The 16209-nt window shown below is 43.0% G+C and overlaps 1 protein-coding gene across 3 annotated transcripts in view; it reads right to left on the bottom strand.

Annotated features, from left to right (window-relative positions):
- The window catches only part of PPM1J (protein phosphatase, Mg2+/Mn2+ dependent 1J), a 51014-nt gene that overhangs the window by 31220 nt on the left and 3585 nt on the right, over positions 1-16209 (bottom strand). For 2 of the 3 annotated variants that reach the window (XM_061631994.1, XM_061631991.1), the window contains exons 2-5: positions 11802-11928; positions 10372-10695; positions 5192-5278; positions 3842-3954 (exon numbers count right to left, since the gene is read on the bottom strand). In XM_061631994.1, coding sequence (XP_061487978.1) covers positions 3842-3954; positions 5192-5278; positions 10372-10695; positions 11802-11928 — 651 coding nt within the window. The remainder of the gene's footprint in view (positions 1-3841; positions 3955-5191; positions 5279-10371; positions 10696-11801; positions 11929-16209) is intronic. The other variant, XM_061631992.1, reaches the window with a different exon arrangement.

The raw sequence follows: 16209 nt of genomic DNA, 5'->3' as shown, positions 1-16209 counted from the left end.
CATCAACAAAACTCTAAGAGACCAAGTGCTCAATACATAAAATGGAATAGGCACAATCCAGCAAACTGCACAGTATTTATTGCTGACTTATTGAGAGTGACAGAAGCACTGCTGCTTTCATACAAAACAAGTTCTTACAACCAAGAGAAGATATAGTTCAGCTGAGCTGTAATGGCAGGTACCTTGTGATTATCTACCAAACCTTCAGCTTTGCTGAAAGTTGCAGATCTAACTTTGTCCTAGTTGGTATCAGGATCCTGGGTCCATTCCACCAAAGAACGGACCCTGTCATCTTTAAATAATGAATCTGGTTTCATGAAAAAGTTGCAAGTGACTGTAACAGAGGGGATATGCCACTGGCATGCACCCAGAGCTCCTCAGTGATTCACGGCAGGAGACATTCCCAATGCATTTGCCCTTCCTCATCCTATTATCCATCCATTGTTTTCTACTTGGCTTTTTCAACATGCACAGAGCAAGGGGTAGAATCTCTGTTTTCCATGCAGAACCAGAAAGAAGACTGACAGAGAAATTTGCATGAGGAACAAAAGGAGCAGAAGACTTAATGGGGAAAGCAAAGCCTACACTTGCCAACTTCAAAAACTACAATGCTTTCCCTAGTTTGGGAATCCTTATCCTAATTATCATCAATGTTTCATTTAAATTCACTAATAATCCAAAGATTCTTAAGGTCACATACACACACACACACACACAAATATTTAATGAGGCACAATGCAAAGATAACCCTTCCAGAAAGTAATGGCATCCAAGCTTTAGAAATGAATCACTAAAAGCAATTATATCAATTGACATTCTATCAATTATGGATTCATAGGGGATAAGTTATCTATGCTACAGTATAGATTGAAATTGGCTTACCTATTCCTTAGCCTACTTTATGCATTATCCATGAGAAGAGGCAGCAGTGCCATACTGCTGCCCCTGATATTGTATAGCTCCCTGGCCATGTCCCTGACGAGGGGAGCCTATGTACTTAGGCTTCCATATATTAAGGAACCCGGCACAATTGTGCTTTGAGATCTTGTGGAAGCCTATGCGCATATAATTCTCCTCTTCAGTCATCCACACTCAATGCCCAGATGTTGGGAGTGGACCCAGGAAGCCTCACAATGTTGGGTAGGGCCACAAATGCAGCCCTGCTGCCCAGTCTACTAATGGAGCCCCCCCTCACATGAATAAAGCACCCTATCCACTCTGGGAAAATCATGGAAACTGTGAGGAAGACGAGCTATGGATCTCTAATGGAGAATTCTCAGGACCCTCTCTATACTACCAATAAAAGTTTGTCGTGTAGACATACCAGGACATCTTTACACTTTGATTACAATACAGTCTCTCATTGATCCTCCCCCTGGGCATCCAAGCTGGTTATGACCTTGAGAATAACCTTTTTGCAGTATACAGCTACCATCAGTGAACCTCCTTGGATTTGTTCTGTGATCTGATTTTCTACCAAAGAGACCATTGCTTGACAACAACAGTTCCAAGAAACACCCCTATGCTTCAGGATGGAATCTGCATAACAGAAGATGCTTGTTGCACTAAACATGCTTCTTAGTGAAATACTGTTTAGGATTGGAAGGAGACCGTAAAAAGGCTCAGAAAACACAAAAAGGTAAGTCATGGCCTTAAAAGGGACAAAAGAGCTTAGTCCCCTAAGTTCCTACTATTCTCTTTCCCCTCAGCATGCTAAAATTGATATGTCTTGAGATACATGGGCGTCAGCAACCCAAGGACATTCTGAGCAGGATTTCTACTATCTTATTTTTTGCTAAAAAAAAAAATCAGATTCTTTTATGAAAAGAATCTGCCAGATGCTTGCACACTCAGAATACCTTCACTTACTTTCAATTTTTACCAAAGAGTTTGAGTAAAAAAAGAAACAAGTTGCTCATTGAAATTTAGCTAGTTTCATATTTGGCATTAGTACCAGCGTAGATGAATGTTCTGATTATTAAGCAGAGGCTTATTTTGAAGTTGTCGATGCAAGGCCAAGATAAACAGATAGCAGTAGAGACATTTGGGGGGGAAAGCACGGGTAAACACTGTTTTTCCCATGCAAAGACAGTACACCCATTCCCCTTCCATGTGTATAGCTTCCCGCTGCCTTTATTTCACTATATTTAAATGTATGTGCAACTTTTCTGCCCTAAAGGCCCTAACAGCAAAGCAGTTTACAACAACTAGTTCAAAGCATGATGCAATTTAAAACTAATTAAATCATCAGTCTTTAAAATTTCAGCTGGAACTCACAAGTGAGACATGGCCTCGGAAAAAGTGGAATACGCCATCAGTACTGCCACAATGTCCTGCTTTTATTCAGTCAATATATTTTGAGAGAAGAAGGGAGAAAGATGGATGTATAACAACAATCACCACCCCCACAACCTTAAACATGAGTTGCATATTGCATTTGGGGCTAACCCAAATCTGAACAAGTCAAAGACTATTGACCTTTTCACCCTGGCTTTTGACACTTGAGATGGATATTTTTAGGACCTTCTTTAGCTGTGATTGCAATTTGTTTTAAACTGTTTTTAATAATGTATTTTATATTGTTGTGACCTACGTTGGGACTTACTGGTGAAGGGTAGGGGTAATAAAATTAATTATAATATTAAGTTATAAAAATTAACTTGGATAAAAGTATTTAGCAACTGAACAGATGAAAAGCTTCCTGTTCTTGCCCCTTTAACATGTGAATGTGTACTTGGGTAGGAACATACAGTCACATATTGCACAGATACGGACTTATCTGGACTCACTACTTAAAGACAGTCCCTCTAAGGATTTGCCAGAATTCTTCATCAGAGCATGCTGCTCAGTTATGCCCTGTATGCAGTGGAGTTCCTCTGCAGCAGAGCCATGGACTTTCAGTTGGTCTTGCAGAGCTGCATTCAGCTAAGGCCAAGCTCTGCCCATTGTTGATGGTGACAGTAGACTTCCCCAAGCTGGTGCCCCTAGATGTTGTTGGCCTCCAATTCCCATCAGCCCCATTCAGCACAGCCAATGGTCAGGGAGAAAGGGAGCTGGAGTCCAACTACATCTGAAAGGTGCCAGGTTGGGGGAGGCTGGGCTTTACTTCTTTATTTATTGCATTTATATCCTATATTTATCCGTTATGGAACTCAAGGTGGCCAACACCGGATTCCCAAATGGCCCCCCATGCAGGCACTGACCCAACCTATCCCTGCTTAACTTCACCATGATAGCTGGCTATATCACATTCCTTTAGATCATGCCCTGGGACCTAATATCCTGCTATCTGGGCCCTACATGGCTGTCACTAGCAACATATCATACTGTAGCTTGGAGAATGATACCATAAAGTACAGGAAAAATTCCAATAAAAAGCCCATAAAGGCTTTATGTGACTGCTTGTTTAGTAGGAGAAGTTAGAGGAATGAAAACAGTGAAGAAACCTGGACATGGAAGAACTAATGTTTGAGAAGGTCATGTGATGCATGGACTTCATGCACCAGAATGACTCCTTTCCTGATGCCACCCTAAATATACACCCTAGTGGTCTACTTCCTCTACTGTATGGTAGAGGTGAGCACACGGAGGCTTTTTAATGTGTGTCTGGTTGGATGCATATTTATAGCTCTACTCAGACTTTTGTGGGCAGCTATCTTTCCCTCTAGTACTCCTGAATGACAGATTTCTCCTGAGCTCTCACATGACCTTACCAAGGTCACTTGCGTTCAACGGTGCACTCCCCTTCCTAACCAATTGGCAAGTACAATTGGGAAGACTTCAGTTCATTTCCACGACACAGTCAAGAAATCTTAACTTTTCCCCCCCTCCTGTCTCCTACCTACTGTCACCTGCGTTGGCCACATAGAACTTCCCCAGGAGATAAACCACAGCCAGGGTGCAGCAACCTCCTGATGCATGCCGGGCCACCAGTTCCTGCTCGATCTGATTGTCCTGAGGAGACAGAAAAACAAACTCACTGGTGGAAAGTGGCTCTCTTGATATGAAGAGGGCACAGGGCTGTGACTGAACCCATCTGTTGCGTACAATAAGATGGGAAACACACTCATGCATCTCGGAGGAAGGGTGGGATATATATTTCATAAATAAATAAATAAGATGGGACAGGGCTGGGGGAACCTGTGGCTCGCCAGATGTTGTTGTACTCCAACTCCCATCATCCCTGACTAGGGATGGGGTTTGGTAGCTGGATCCTATCCGTTTGAATTCCGACAGTCCAGCTTTCTGTACCAATCTGCCATTTTTTGTTCTCGACTGTGCAATTGTGACTTGTGGGGATTTTTTCCATTGGGGAAAAAAACGCTAATGAAAATGCTTGTGCTGTAGGCACTTGTTTCACTGAGTTAAGAACGCATCAGCTTAGAGGAAAGCTGATTACAAAGACAATAACATAAAACTCGGAGAGGATATTTTTTTAAAGCACAATATGCTGATGACAGCCATGACCCATGCCGGTCTGAAAACAATGCAGATTATCGGATTATATCAAAATCCAGTAATAAATCTCATTTAGCAAATATTCTCCCTCATCCCTATTCATCACACTAGCTGGCTCAGGCAGATGTAGTCCAACATCATATGGAGGACCACAAATCCTCCATGCTTGAAGCAGGACTTTCTTTTGCAGCAATAATCAGAACTGCCTCAAAGGGTCATCGTTATTGCCTGGGTAGCTCTCAGTGCCTTGCCTATGAAAGGTGTTCCACACAAGATGCTTTGTACTTGGGTCCAAATGACACATTAGAGGCAAAAGCATGCAAAGTTAGTCCAATGTATCTATTTTAAGATGAGGAAAAGCCATGTGGGGGAAGGAGCAGAGAGCGATTCATTCATTACCCACTCACCATTTTGTCACTGTTGCAAGTAGCTTCCCACACAGGTATCTGTGCTTCCAACATGTTGCTTGGAAAACACAGATACCTTAGACAAGAATAAAATATACATCCATTGCTTCAATTTAAGAGGGCAAGTTTGTGTATAAATCAAGTGATTTTCCTTTAAAATAGGCATGTACAGGAACCTGACATTTTCCCAGTCCCCACTTGCATGCATTTCAAAGGGGAAAATCTTTAGAGATAAATATCCCAAATTCACACCTGACATGGTGATAGCCATGTTTCTGTATTCTAGTGTTCACATGTACTCTTTGTTTTTTTAAAAAAAAACTTACTAAATCTCTGGAAATGGCTTCATGGTGTTTGACGTAATATGAGAATACCCTCTTGGTCTCCTCTATGTTTCTCCTGTGCATCCTGTCCTAGAGCAAGGATAGCAGTAGCTTTCTCAAACCCATTCATTATTTTACTAATGGGACCACATTACCTCCCAACTCAACTGCTTTTAAAGGTAACCAATGCCCCTCTTATCTAATCTGTTTTAAGTCTTTCCTTTCTCCGCTTTGGGCCCATCTAAAAGGATGCTGGTTGCATGCAAATAAATAATAATAATAATAGTAATAATAATAATAAAATGCATTGGTGTTTTTTTTTTTAACATAACTGCCACAGAGGGGAGGGGGGAACAGGACTGGGACGTAGCACACTGAGAGAGGATTAAATCTTTCCTCCCTCACTATGACCTCAGCAAAAATTGCTCTTTCCCAAAGCTTCTATGGAAGCTTCCCTCCTAGGATTAACAGCAGTTTGGGATGGTTTCAGAGAATACAATTGGTTTTCAGTAACAGTGCATTCTTTCCTGAAGGGGCTCCCTTATCTAACAGATAGGCTTTGCATAGCATTAACATGCAGTACAATCCTGGAAAGCGCTATGTGCTGTTCCACTGATGTAATCTTTTTATGTGGGGTAGCTTCTCATCACAATATGATAATATCATGGTGTGTGAGCATCACTGAGGAAGTTTCTGCCCACACAAATCCCAGAATGCACTGGGCATTTCTCCAAGATAGGGTCAGGGATATGCAATCAGGGTTCAGTAGAGCTACTCACTTCATATTGTTTACAAAGACTGCAAAAAGAAAGGATAATGTTAAAATGTTCGAATATATATGATTAATTGTTATAGGAAGGTAAGAAGGAATGGGGCAGAGAGATCTATGGATATTTTCAAAGCCTTTTGGGGATAGGCTGCAGCTCAGTGGTGGAGCATCTGTTTTGCATAAAGCAAGGTCTCATGTTCAATTTCTCCTGGTAGGGCTTGGAATGCCCCCTATCCGAAACCCTGTACAGCTGCTACTACACTGGGTAGACCACTGTTCTTCCACCTAGGATCCCCAGATGTTGTTGGTCTCCAGCTCCCATCATCCTTGGCCATTGGCTAAGCTGGCTAGAGTTGATGGGAGTTATAAGCAGACAACAGCTGGGGACCCAAGGTTGAAGAACAGTGTGTAGACCAGTGGTTCCCAACCTTTATGAGTACGGGACAACCTTAGTAACCTCAAAATTTTGTGACCTCCCCTACGCTAATTGCAATTTTAGTCTCTGTTAATTGAAAACATGGAGCATGGCAAAATCACATCTCCAAATATCCCTTTCCATAAAAAGCTCCCTACAGATAGGGAACAACAACAACAAAGGTCCAATCAAATTGGGATCTCCCTCCCCCCTCCCGACAGTCAGAAGATGTACAGTCCTGTCTCCCAACAGCAGTGGGTTACAGTTTTGGACTAAGATCCAGATTCAAATCCCCACCCAGCCATGAAGCCCACTGGGTGACCGTGGGCCAGACACACTCTCTCAGCCTGACATCTCTCACAGGGTTGGTGTAAGGATAAAATGGAAAGGGGAGGAACCATGTGCACCACCTTGAGCACCTTGGAGGAAAGGTGGGATATAAATGCAAGAATAATTAAATAAATAAATACATTTCAGCTGCAGTATGTGGACCCCAGCCTCAGCCAACCTGCTGAGCTTTTTAAAAAGCATCATCATCATAATCAAGAAGCAGCAATATGGTAGTGGTGGGGATGCTAGATTGTGAAGGCAAAAGGGTGGATAAGTTGAGGAGGAGGGTTAGTGCTTTTAGGCCTTGGGATGATCATCAGAACTGATAACTTGGTTAGCGTGCACTTGGGGAATGAGAGTGGAGCAGAAGACAGATCAGCACATGCACACACACAAACACACCTGCCCCTCCTGCAAGCATCTGCAGGCATGCATTTGGGCATGTGGGAGGGGGGAAACCCTCAACTGCTGCAGTATGTTGGAGACAGAGGTTGGGGGGTGGAATGTAGGTGGAAGAAAGGGGGCACTAGCACACATAGCCTCAGAGATAAGGGGTTAGCAAGTTCTGAGCTTCCTCACTGCTCCTTAGTTCTGTCTGGGCCGAAGGCAAGATCTAGACGGCCTTGCAAATAAGAATAATTTGTAAAAGGAGGTGGCAGCGAAGCAGGAGTCAAGAAACGCAGGCAGGCTGGCTGCCAGGAAGGAAAGGGGAAAGCAGCCTTTCCTTGCAGCCTTGCTTCTTTTTGCTTCATGAAAAGCCCTCTCCTCTCGTTCTAAGTAAGGGCATCAGCAGCAGCAGTGTGAGGAGATGGGAGTCGGGATAGCAATCCCCTTTTCCTGGTAGCACCTCCCTCAGCCTCCTTTGGTGTCTTCCAAGTGTTTTATAGGTAGATGCCTACCCTCAGCATGCCTGAAAGATGTTCTGGTGCTTCAGCGATGTCCTCCCCACTAGTTTGGAGCAAGGGGGAGATGTCGTCTGCAGCGGCAGTGAGGAACAGACAGTGTTCAGGCAGTGATTTTTTAAAAAATCAATAAATAATTTATTTCTTTACTGTCTGTGGCCCCCTCTGGATTACTTCATGGCCCCCAGGTTGGGAACCACTGGTGTAGACAGTGCTGATGGTCCAATGATCTGACTCAGTATAAAGCAGTTCCTAAGTTTCTATAGCTAAAAATGTTTTTAAAGTGGAGGGAAAACCATGGTAACATCACGTTTACTCTGTGCTAGATGTCACAGTAACACAATCCATGTCTACAGAGAAGGAAGTACCATTCAATTCAGTGAGATTTACTTGAGGTAAATGTGTATTAGATTGCAAACTGAAGCTCACACTGTTAGCAAATGTTTTCATTCTCTTTGTTGTGGCAAGGTCAGTTTACACAGTTAGATAACCTATGGGACTGTTTTCTCTGTGATAAACTGCAATGTTCCACAATTACCTGTGTGAAGCTGCTATCACAGAACATTCTTTCAGACACATCAGTTTGGCTACTAACAAGGAAAAGTTGCCCAAGATGCACATGGAAAGGAAGAATGTCTGCAATTGCAGATCCACTTTTATGGTCCCACAACTACTGTAGTTCATCATGTAGAAAACCATATGTTCTATTGCGGTGGTTCCCAACCTGGGGGCTGTGATCCCCTGGGAGGGCATGAAGTAATCCAGAGGGGGCCATGAACAGTAAAGAAATGAAATATTTATTATTTTTTTAAAAAAGTCTTCACTCCCTGGACACTGTCTGCTCCCCACTGCTGCTGCAGATAATACCTCCCCCTTGCTCCAAACGAGAGGAAAGGACTTTTGCTGAAGTGCTAGAGCATCTTTCAGGCATGCCGAGGGCAGGCATCTGCCTATAAAACACATGGCAGAAGCCAAAGGCGGCTGAGGGTGGAGCTACCAGGAAGAAGAGGGGATTACTATCACCGACTCCCATCTCCTCGCATTGCCACACTGATGACACCCTTACTCACAACGAGTACTGCAGCTGAAATGTATTTATTTATTTAATTATCATTGCATTTATATCTCACCTTTCCTCCAAGTTGCACAAGGTGGTGCACATAGTTCCCCCCCTTTCCATTTTATTCTTACACCAACCCTGTGAGATAAGTCAGGCTGAGAGACTATGTCTGGCCTAAGGTCACCCTGTGAGCTTCATAGCTGGGTGGGGATTTGAACCTGGATCTTAGTCCAACACTGGTGTTGGGAAACAGGACTGTACATCTTCAGACTGTATGGGGGGGGAAGAGGGATACCAGTTTGATGAACCTTTCCATTAAGACAAGAAAGCAACACCTCCCTGTCTGCAGGGAGATTTTTATGGAAAGGGATATTTGGAGATATGATTTTGCCACACACTTTTTTCAATTAACAGAGGCTAAAATTACAATTAGCATGGGGGGTGAGTCACAAAAAAAATTGAGCTTATAAAGGTGGTCCCGTACTCATAAAGGTTGGGAACCACTGTTCTATTATATTAATCAATTATGTTAATTCTAGAACATGATTTCATTTGCAGCTTTATGCAAGCCCACACCTCTGCTTTACTCACATAAACAGAAAAGGACTGACCGCCAGATCCTTCCACAGTCACTGAAAGCTTCTTATACAGGGTTAGGTTGCTAACCTAATATCTGTGTGCACTGGGTCTCACCAGTCAAATCTGGCCTGAACCTACACACCAGGCCTGCACCCATGCCAATCAGATGAATGCTTGTTAGTGGACACAGCCTCAAGGTCTAAGGAGAAAATCCTACTCTGGAAACTTCTGTACCACAGATAAATTGGTTTGAAAGTAATTCCCACTTTTCTCTATCATTTTACAAGAGGGATCACTTTCATATGAGAGGGCTGGGATCACTAATAGACTTCTTAGCACCCACACCTAGCTACAATTCTTAGGATTTTTTGAGGGGACAGAAGGCATGACAAAGAGTATGTTTATAGTACACATGCCTCATGTGCATGTTATTCCCTGTGCAGCAGCAGAGACTGGGCCCCAAACTTCACAGGGCTTAGCTGCAGAGGAACAGCTATCAGAGAAGTCTCATGATTGCAGCTAGGTAAACAAATACCCTGTCAGACCAAAATAGTTGTGGGTTGCCCTGTCAGCATCTTGGCTGCAAAAGGAAGTGAATGCACATTCTGGATGGAGGACAGCCAGACAGGATCGGAACACATCCCAGATACCAGGACTTTCTCCAGCTTGTATTTCATGCCATGCCTATCACTGCATGAGCTAACTAAAACTGTATATTTTTAATTCAATTAGATTTCTTTCATTCGCTACCCCAAATGATACTGGTTAGTTATCAGATCTATCATTATCACATTTAAACCTGTGAGTTAGTATAGGCTAGGAGTGAATAACTCATCCAAGATCCCTTGGTAAAGTTAAAGGTCAAGCAGGATCCTTTACCTTGGAGTCTCCCATGCCAAACCCCAAACCCCTATTTATTGCACTCCACTTCTGGATTGGGATTAGACAAAGATTTCAATTGCAAAGAAGTGCTGGCCCACACTGAGATAGGATACGTTGCTTGGAGTTCAAGCTTCATAGGCAACTTTCCGAAGTCTGAGTCAGGCCAGTAAAATCTTTGTAGCATTTTATAGCATTGAATGTGCCCTTCTTTCTCTAGCATACTCCCATTTTTCGTAGCTCACTCACCATCTGCTTGAATGCATTCTCAATGGCACCCACCACCAAACTTTCATGGGAAACCACCTTTTCCATATGAAAGCGTGGCAAGGCATTGTTGGGGACTTCAGCATCTTCCACAGCCAGAGGAGCCCTGTTTGGTTCTGCTAGAACTGTCCTTGAACTATCCTGCAGGCAAATTGGAGGAGGGGATGAGTCTTGCAAGATGTCTACCAGGTCCCGAAGTTGGTCCCGGATGTGGAAGTGAAGCAACTTGGATGCCATGACTGCAGCTCCGCTTCCGGCATGTCCATCAAACAAGCCCCAGTAGTAAAAAGACAGGCCTTTGCCGACCTGCCAGGAGTGAGATGCAGAGATCAAATTAAGAGAGAGAGAAAGGGAGCGAAAATTGCCCTGAAGAGATGTATAAGACAACAACACTCAGGTTAAAAGGTAAAAGAGATGGGACACCAACACAGTGCAATCCTCCAAACTCTGGAGGCTGAAACGACATTCAACTTTTTCTGCACCACAGATGAACTTAGCCCAAGTGTTCCAATTTACACATATGACTTAGGGGACATTGTCTTCCCTGGACTCCTAATCTACTGCACTGCAACTGAAGGAAGAGAAAGGGGGAAAGGATTTGTGGGTTCACATGCATGTGTAGAAGGGCTTAGAGGAAAAAGCTTGAAGTGCGTGTATGTTAAATTCATACTGCACTCACTTCTGCCGCAGCAACATTGTCAATACTCCAGGGGAGAATTGAACAGATCACAAGGGAAGGGTAGAGGGCAGACCTTGGATGAGGGATGCCAGGTGAGAACATATCATCTTGAGGTTCACAATCTGCCTAGGTCTGCTCTCTGCTTAAAAAATAAAATCAAGATTTGGTGCCAAGGTGACCAAGAAAAGCTGAATTCCTCTACCGATTCCTGAAAACCTGTACAAATATTAAGAAAATTTGCTTGATGTGTTAAATTTAATGTGCTTCTGCTGATCATATGACAGTAGCAAGTTGTTGAAGTTCTGCTTTCTGTGCAATAGACAACACTTAACCACCTACCCCTCTGGCTTCTGAGTTCATCAGACATTGCCCATATATCTGTCAAGCTTTGCATTCATTTTGACAGTCATAAAGCTTTAAACCCCTCCCCCCACAACCTTTTTTTTAAAAAATCCCTATGATCATGACCAATAGAGAAAGCTGGTGGAACCCACTGCTAGTTCTCTCCATATATTGCCTGGTTCACATTTTTATCTTTGCATATGACCACAAGGCCACCGATTAGGTAGAAAATGGGCCAGATAAGACCTGTGAAGTAGCAAATGTCTTGTGTGAAGTAATAATCAGCGGCTGGGGACTGGACTCTCCTCCTCCTCCTCAACCAGGATAGAAAGTGTATATATAGTATTGAGAGTGAACTTTCAAAAGACTCTCTAGTCATCATGTTGCTCACCCCTTCTGGATCTCCAGAGGTTTCCTTGGGGGTTGGGTTATTCCTCAGAGGGCATCTCTTTTCCACAAACACTGCCTCACAGCATGCTTGATCCTCGTTGTGCTGACTTTTCCCAGCATTTATCACCCTGGGCAGAACACAAAGGTGCAGACAAGCATACAGAGGGGTAAGTGCTTAATTTGATTAGTAGACTTCTTTTGTCCACGCATTCTCAGCTCTTGCACAACGCAAGAGACAGACTATTATGTAACTGCTTCCAGAAAGTGGAAGGCAATCTGAGAGAGGGTATGCACAGCAGACACAGGTCAATGAATTTGATTATGTCAAAATATGCCACTGCAGGTGGGGCACTTCCCCTTACCGAAGAACCGGCCTGGTTATTGTATGGTGTGTACATTTATCCCATTTTGCTGGCTGCTGTAGTGCTTGTTAACCAGAGTTAACAGAGAGACAAAAGAAATGTGCATTTATGCTAGGGGTGGGGAACTGGTGACCCGTGAGCTTGAACAGGCCTGCTGAGCCATTTCTAGTAGCCTACCAGCTCCTATCTTATTTACTGGCAGTGCCACTACCCCCTGGACTCCATCGGGTGGAGCGAGGGGAAGCAGGCAGCCGAGCACTCCGATCTGATCTTATGTTTCCTGAGTGCTCATGATGATTGCCAAGCATTCCAGAAACATAGGATCAGATTGAAGTATTTGGCTACTTACTTCCCCGAGTGGAGAAGAGATTGCCATCAATGGCTTCCTTCATTCCTTGCATGTCCCATCAGTAGTTAAGTAGGCTCTTTTAGTTTTTCCTTGTGATGGCTGCAAAAATGAGGGCAATATCAATTGCAAAAGCCATCTTTGCAGGAGGAAGTTGTAGATATACACAACAGGAAGTGTTCTCTGGACAAGAGTGTGCAGCACTTCTGTTTGCCGAGCAAAAAGAGTTTGGCATTGAGGAATGTGGTTAGAACAGAGCTCAAGCAAGTTTTAAAACTACTTCCTCTGAGATATGCTTTCCCAGAGCTGAGAGATTGATAAAAAAACTCTCAATGTGCCTCTGAAGCAACAAGATATTTTTAAAAACATAAAGGAACCTCAAGTGCATATATGAGGCGTCATCTTTGCAAATTGCAAAAGCCCAGCAATACAAAAACAGCAAAGAACAAACATGTATTTATTTTACTACATTTATATCCCACTTTTCTTCCATGGGCATCAAACTAATGTATCTGGGATTCCAGGAGGTCGAGACTTAGACTTGCTGAGCTTTAAGGACCACACTTCCCTGTCCTGCTGTATTTCTGAAAAGGCAGGAAGCAGAAAGTTGCAAGATATATAGCACCTCAGAAAACTGGAAGGATGTGAAGGACCAGATACAGTGGCTATTCCAGATATCACCACACAGCCAACCATCTACAGTCTAAAACTTGCAGCAAAATTGTTGCACATCTGCTTGTATTCAACATACAACTAACCAGTAGGGTTGCCAACTTTTCTACCATCCCCTAGAGCTGTGCCTTTGACAATAGCTTGATTTGATGTAATTACCAGGCAAAAATAGCTCTTTTCAATTGTGTGAGGGGGCCACACCAATTGGCCCTTCCCTTGGAATTATCTGCCAATGGGGTGATTTGGGTTCCTTTCCAGATTATAGGGAGAGCCTACACGAATTTGGCAAGCTTTCCCACTGCAGATATTTGCCCAAGAAGTGGAGGGCAGAGGCAGGGCCTCAAAGGCAAGAGTGGGACCAACTGGCACAGTCCCAAGTCTTCCCCTCACATGACTGTTCATTGCAGAAGGGGAAAACTCCTGAAGGGGGAAGACTGCTGACTTCTATGCTGTGAAAAGCTTTACCTGAAGGTCCCTGTGTATTGGCCACTGTTAATAACAACTGCTGCAGGGACTGATTAAAATTTGGCAGTATTACTGCACCTGTGATTTGGTACTGATCACACTGGTCTATTTACCATTTATCCTACAGGAAACTACTGCTGCAATTGAGACTCCACTTACCTGGGAGTAAGCACCACTGAATTCAATGGGACGTACTGAGCAGCCATAGGCTTGCAGCCTATATGACACACCTAGCTTCCTTCTCAGAAAACACCACTTCAATGTAACCTACCCGTTACATATTTATGGGTAGCTAGTCCATTTCCATTTCCATATGTTACATTTAAGTGTATACCTACAAATGTAAAAGCGTGCAAGCAACAAACACAGTTATCATACAAGTAAACCTGTCCGAAAACCATGATTGGCTGCTATAGCTCCCTGAAGTGAACACTCAGTGACTAACCCAGGTTTTTAGCTACGAAAAGGCCCTTTGGTTATAGCATCTGGTCTAAAGAACTGTCCTTTCCATTCCATCCATCAGTGCATGATGGAAGTATATAACATGCTTTGTGGGAGGAGATTGACTCATTTTGAGTAGGGGCATGGCCAATTTGATAGTTATGTGCAGGGCAGGCCCAACCATTATGTAGAATAAGGAAATCACCATGGATGGTAGATGCTGTGGGCAGCAATGAGAGCCTCCCAGCTATTTCTCCTGAGATCTCTGGCTGTACCATGCTTTCGGAGATCAGAGCTATGTGTTTCCCAGGCCAGTCATATACCCCCTAAACAAGCCTATTGCCCTCAGGTACACTGGAGGATGCTATCCCATTGCTAGTGCTGAAGGAAGTCCAGTCAGCTCCTGGGCATGGAAAGGAGGGGGAGTACAATCTTGTCCTTTGCCTCAGGCAGCAAAATGCCTTGAGTTGGCCCTGGTTACGTGCAACTCTTAGAAGATGCTGGCTAATACTTACATGTCCACAGTCAAAATAGGAAGCACTTGATCCTGTAAACAGTTATGCCCAGTTTCCACAGAATTATGACTATGTACATGGATGGTATTCAACTAAATAATTGTGCAAGGATTACTACTAGTGAAACAGGACTTCTCTCCCTCTCCTCCCCGCACATGTGCCCTATTCTCAGATCTGCTCTGGAGGGTTGAGGGAATCCCCAGAACAGATTTAGGGAGAGAATGTTCAATCACGCAAAGAGAAATCCTTGCGCGGATGGAACTGTCAGCTGACACAACTGCTGAATACAAACCTATGGTTCTTGGTTTGGAGCCAAATATCTCAGTTCCAAATACTTTAACTTGGAAGCAGATTTCAATCCAGCTTTCCAGTTAAGCATGCTTAGGCCTAAGGCTGAGAGCCTATATATGCTTACTTGAAAGTAAGCCCCATTGAATTTAGTGGCATTTATCTCTAGGTAAATATTTTCTGCAAAGGTGCAATCTACAACTTTGAGAGTAACCTTAGTGATTTTAATGGATCTTCTCCATGGGAAACAGATTGCAGTCTAAAACTTCAATTGATAACAATGGGCAAGTTGTCTCCCTCCCAAAATAAAAGTTCAAAAGGAAAAGAAAACCAGATCAGCAAGACAGCACCTCGCCTGCCTAGATAATTATCTTTAGATCTTATATCATCATTTCAGGGCTGAGCTCTAGTAACCTTCTTAGAACTAAGAGGTGCTCTCCTGCCAAAAAGGTCAGCAGCAAGGAGTCATCAGATCACTTTTTAAAAAGTGGAACATTTAATTTACTGGAAACAGAAACTGTAAGTCTACATAGATATGTGAGATGTACACTGGAATACAAACAGAATAAAAATAGAAAGGAGTAAAAACTCTCTTTTATGCAGTTGTGAGTGTTTTGTAACATGAAACTGGGTTGCTAAAGAGTAATATGCATTTATTTTTAGAGTCCCAGATAAAAAAAGCATGGCCACCTCTCTCTATCAAAACTCCTACACCATTTAGGTGACAGTTTCCCCAAGCATTGTTCTCTCTGTTTTGTTCTCTGTACCAAAAAAGCTTTATCTGCTGAACTTCCATCCACAGGAACCTAATCAAAACAATGCATGGTGATCTTAGCTAGAACAAAAATTAAAAATTCATCCATCCACACAAGATTAGAAATTGCCTTAGTTATCAGAGGTTTTTTTTTTTAAGTAGTTGGCTATTTTTTGTATGTTCTGGATTCTGTCCAAAAATACATTTGGTCATATTTTCAAGCTTTTCTCCTAGTTGCAAGGGCTGGAAAGCTGCATGCATGTGTGCGAGAGAGAGTCAAAGTCAGGTGACATGAAATACAGGAATGCATTTAAAATGTCTGGTTTTCCTTTAACAAGAGCAATGGGTGTTAGGGTGGTGATGGCAACTGGACTGGGACTGTGGCACGTGGTGAGAACTTTTATTATTTTTAAATCTACACTGCATTTAACATCATGCCTGGTTTGACTCTGAGAGAATAATATTTGTGCATTTTCAGTAGTTGTCTCTATCTCTTTTTCATATGTCAACATTTGCAATATTTCGTGAACTTGCATGTCATCCTTAGACAGAAGCTATGCCAATCT

The sequence above is a fragment of the Rhineura floridana genome, chromosome 6, assembly GCF_030035675.1.
Source record: "Rhineura floridana isolate rRhiFlo1 chromosome 6, rRhiFlo1.hap2, whole genome shotgun sequence".
Taxonomy (NCBI): domain Eukaryota; kingdom Metazoa; phylum Chordata; class Lepidosauria; order Squamata; family Rhineuridae; genus Rhineura; species Rhineura floridana.
This window is presented reverse-complemented; position numbering and strand designations above follow the sequence as displayed.